The 4,773-nt window shown below is 34.6% G+C and overlaps 1 protein-coding gene across 1 annotated transcript; it reads right to left on the bottom strand.

Annotated features, from left to right (window-relative positions):
* Positions 1-502: 502 nt before the first annotated feature.
* LOC114375085 (transcription factor IIIA-like) lies at positions 503-2,566 on the bottom strand. The gene is made up of 2 exons (XM_028332835.1): positions 2,405-2,566; positions 503-993 (listed from the first exon to the last, which is right to left on the bottom strand). Exons 1-2 carry the CDS (start codon positions 2,495-2,497, stop codon positions 724-726), a joined length of 363 nt encoding a protein of 120 aa, XP_028188636.1. The 5' UTR covers positions 2,498-2,566; the 3' UTR covers positions 503-723.
* Between the last annotated feature and the right edge of the window lie 2,207 nt (positions 2,567-4,773).

Genomic DNA, 4,773 nt, shown 5'->3' with positions numbered 1-4,773 from the left:
AAATAATTGTTATTTTGAACTTACAAATGGTAAAATAATTAGAAAATATGATGAGCCATATGTAATGTCCCACTGTAAGTTGACTACTTTGCAGTTAAAAGGAGAGAAGAGACAAGAAGGAAGATGATGAGATATTTGATATTAATAAAACTAAAGATATATATATATATATATATATATATATATATATATATATATATATAAATAAAAAATCTTCCACTTCTCCTCATTATGTTTCATTTTTCTCCCGTCGATCTCCTTCTACCAATTCAAGCTTAGCCAAAAGCAAACTGCTCAAGAAGCATATCTATCACCTTCGAACGCCAATTCAAACATAGGCTAAAACAAATGCCCATGAATGTCATATAAGCTGCAATCATCACTACTATACATTGTCCTAAATTGTATCTGTAACACTATTATTAATCCTAAATTTATACAATTTATTTATTATGTATACTCATATCAACACATTAAATTAACATTTTGCCTACTTTTATTAAGACTTAAGAGCACACAATGCTCAATTCACCTTGGTCACTATCCTGCATGCATAACCACCAACTCTCCAATTGACTCAATGGGTTAACCCTCTTCCTAACTAACATTTCAACAGTAGGGCATTTTCTCTTCCTCCCTCCCCTCGGCCTTGACCTGAACTCTTCATCAGCTTTTTCAAAAATCCTCCTCTACGAAGGAAATCATATGAGAATCTTCATGCTTTCATAGCTGCAATGCAATTCTGAAAACCTTCCCACAGCCAGTTTCAGGACATGCATGCTGCTTGTAACTTTTGTCACTGGTAGAGGTAGAACTGTCCTCATGGGTCTCCTCAACACGTCCTTTCATATTGCTTTGCAAAGAGAACTCAGTGTTGCAACTCTCAACAGGGCATTTAAAAACCTTCCCTTGATTCTGTAAAAGATGACAAGTCAGGTGGTCCTTCCTTCGGTAACATGCCTGACAGTTACCAGCAGAACACACATACGGCCTCTGAAACCATCACACACACACATGCATGTTAAAGCCAGAAAACAAAAAACATACAAGTACCACCATGCTTTGACAAGAACAAAACACAAATGAACTAACTGCCAACCTCAATTTTGTGTGACTGAGGCATCCTTGATGGAGCTTCGCAGGAGGTCTCCCTACCTGATACTGATCCATCAAGTCCAAACATGCTGCCTCGCGCATTTTGGAGTTCTTTCTCTGGGGTCCCAATGCTTCACACTATAACAATAATTTTCCAATGATTCTAGAGACTTGTAAATTACTTTCCTGCAAAATATGCATCTTTAGTCGATGCAACAACTAACACAATCAACTCACAATTCATGGAATGCAGCACTGGGTAAAACATAATGATAAAAAATAACAAAAGAATGAGTTTGGAAATATAACAGTGCATCTTTATCATTAAGCATAGAGGAGTGCCAACAAAACAACATACTCTAAGAAAGCAACACCAATGCAGTTACTTAAGTTGGTTCTTAAAGTTAAGCAACTTGAAAATCATTGGAGCAAATGAGTTCTTACAGATGCTGTTTATGTAAGCAACTACAAAAAAGGTCCCTTAACCATTATAAAAGCAATTTTTCAAGTCAAAATGGGAGTTCTTGTGAGTGGATGGGACCAATTAAAATAAATAATTCAAGTTGAGTTTTACCAGAGTGAAAATTAGGGACCCAGATTCAAAGCAGAGTTTTTCACACATTCATGCATTTATAATTTTTAGATGACGATTGAACATATGAAATTTGAGCGTGTGTTTTAAGTTGATTGACTAATGTACAATATGCCAGAAAACAAAATACAAATGAGCAGTTCAATCTTCATCGACGGTTCTGAAATGCTGAATGCGTGAAAAAACGAATGCAAGGAAGCCGGATCAGAAAATTAGCGAGTTTTCTTAAATCATATGTAGCAACAACAAGAGACCTACTAGAACAGAGTTAAGAACATACTTTTTAAGTTCCAACACATTTTGTTGTTAATTAAAATTAAGGTTAAATTAGTTTCTTTTCGTCAAATTTATTTTTTAGATTAACTTTGGTCCTCTAGTTTTTTTGGGATTTATTTTGATCCTCTAATCAACGATGTTAAGAAATCACACTTGTGACAGTTTAAAACCATCATTAAGTAGTTTTAAACCATCACAAAACACACATTTTATAACACCATCAATTTAATTTAGACGAAAGAATCAAATTAAATCAGTTTTAAAAATAAGAGGATTAAAAAACTAATTTAACCTAAAATTAATGAAAAACAAGAAAACTACAAAATAATGATTAAGCAAGAAGTCATGATTTCCAATAATAAAAAGTACCACTATATGTTTACAAAAAAAAAAATAAGGGTACATTAGAGAGTGGGTTATTAATATTTCTCCCAAAAAAACTATCTCAAGCGAATGACTTTGCACGTGCTGCAACAAATAAGTGTGTTTTTTGAAATTGGCACCACATTCCTCGCACATGTTGGATGATTTCATAGCCTCCTCTTCGAGAACCCTTTTAGCTCTTTCATTTTCGGCCTCCTCCTGAAACGCATCACAATAACTCAAGCAACAGAATACACCCTCCTCAATGAACTAGATTGCCAACTTAGAGTCCGATCTCAGCAAGAAATTGGATAAATCTTTAGACACCGCTATATTGGAACCAATAAACAGGGCACAAAGCTCATCTAGATTGGTTGTAAAGGAAAATAAAACTTTACCATGAGAATCTCTCATAACCCTAACACAGCTCGTTGCACCATTGTTATTGACTGATGCATCACAATTGAGCTTGAGTTGAGGTACCCAATATATAGACTTGCCAAGGGCCGAGTGTAGGGTCAAACGTGTTGGAGTGTGAGGTGAAGTCCCACATCGAGTAGAAGTGGAAAAGTTGAGCACCATATAAGTGAGGAGAAGACCCATAAACCTAAGGTTTTGGGTTAAAGTGTGATGTCAAATTCCCTTATGTGGTTGTTCATGGCTCATTGGTGTATGTCTCCCCGGTGTTTACTCCTCTCGAAAGGCTTAGGTTTATGAATCTTCTCCTCACTTATATGGTGCTTAACTTTTCCATTTTTACCAGATGTGAGACTTTACCTCACACTTGTACTCCAACAAAACCAAACCTAGTAGCCTGCCATCAAGAAGAACATTTGAATTGGCCAAGGAGGGAAGGACCAAGGCACATATAACATCACATATTTAAGGGGGGAGCTTATATCTCTTAGCTTCACAATATTGAAGGCCTTCACAACCTGTGTTTCAACTGGTCAAAGTGAGAACAACCAACATACTAAAATTGTTTGGTCAAAGTGAGAAGGTTGATGGTCAAAGCATACAGGAAATAGAAAGTATAAAATTCTATGATGTCAATCAGCCAACCCTCAATCATGTTTCAATGAATCCACCTAGAATCAGTCCCCAATTATTCATCCTTGCTTATAGGTTCAAAGCGTCTTTAATTTATAAGACTTTCCTTAATAATTTTATACATTCTTCAAAAGTTTAAATAAGAAATAACAGATTAAAAATTTAATAGAGAATATGATTAGAGAATTATGGGGTAGCTTACATGAAAATTTGACATCTCATTATCAAAAGTGTTTTTAAAGTGTTTTTTGCATTTGTAAGACGATTAATGCAATTATTGACACAATTGTTTATTTCTTCCTGCTTTTGGCTTCTATCAAAGCATTCATATCCACATTTTTAAAAGGCTTTCTGCAATTATTCAATCAAACAATCAACTATATGGAATTGAAAGTCTGCATTATTCAAGGAAAGAAATTACCACATATACACATTGTATGCAAAACTAATATTCACGGTATAATAAATCAAACTGGTGGAAAGGAAAATACAAGACTTCAGGTACAAAAAGTCAAAACCTATAAAAACCTAGAAATATAAAATCAAACTAGCATTTATGACTTATAAGTTATAAGACCAGAAGACTGGACAATAACTTGAACTAAAACCAGAAATGAGGAAATAATGTAGAGTCAATCTATATACCATAGTTTTAAACAAAGTAAAGTAGTGAGTTGAGGCAATTGCACAGATAAAGAGTCAATATCCAACTGTGTAAACTATACTTCAACAAAGAAAAGATACAATGACAGAGACAAGAAGATTCAAATAAGCAAGAAACTATATTTAAGACCAGAAACTATAGTTTTACTATTCTCAAATGAACCCATAATCTTTCTTTTATGTATTTATCTTTTTTCAATCACCTGATCATACTTTTAGACACAAATTTGACTGATACCAATTCAAAGGATGATGAACGTTCACCTAAAGAAACAAATAACCACCAATTAACCATATGAAGAACATCCATTAAGAATAAACATTAAAAAATTATTTGATAAAAAAACATGTTAATTGCTAAAGATTGATAATAAAAGACACTGACAATATGTAATTAAAAAAAATCCACCAAGAATGATTGCAAGAACAAGTTTTTAGTAAGAGATTAGACAAGGAATTAAAAAGAAAAAGGAAAGGAGTCGTCTGCTATGATGAAGAGTCTTCATTATTCGCTGTCCCTCCAGGGCCACTCTCCTCTATAGAGTCTACCTCAGATGCTGACATGATATCCTCTGGAGAATCCACATCAGGGAGTGGGTCTTCATCATCCTCAGGTAAGTCAAGGTCATCCACATCAGGTTCAGGAGGTAACTCCTCTGGGTCCTCCTCAGGATCTTCTTCAGAGGATGACACCTCTATCACTTGGATTGGCTCCACTAGTCGATATGGAGTAG

The sequence above is a fragment of the Glycine soja genome, chromosome 11 (assembly GCF_004193775.1).
Source record: "Glycine soja cultivar W05 chromosome 11, ASM419377v2, whole genome shotgun sequence".
NCBI classification, from domain to species: Eukaryota; Viridiplantae; Streptophyta; class Magnoliopsida; order Fabales; family Fabaceae; genus Glycine; species Glycine soja.
The sequence above is the reverse complement of the archived record's forward strand: the minus strand, read 5'-3'. Positions and strand labels throughout refer to the sequence as shown.

Excerpts from the sequence above, each read along its gene's own strand:
- LOC114375085 (XM_028332835.1), bottom strand. The coding sequence starts at position 2,497 with ATGAAATCATCCAACATGTGCGAGGAATGTGGTGCCAATTTCAAAAAA. Across the intron at positions 994-2,404 it reads AAAGTCATTCGCTTGAGATA|AGGCCGTATGTGTGTTCTGC; the intron begins GTTTTTTTGGGA and ends TGATGGTTTCAG.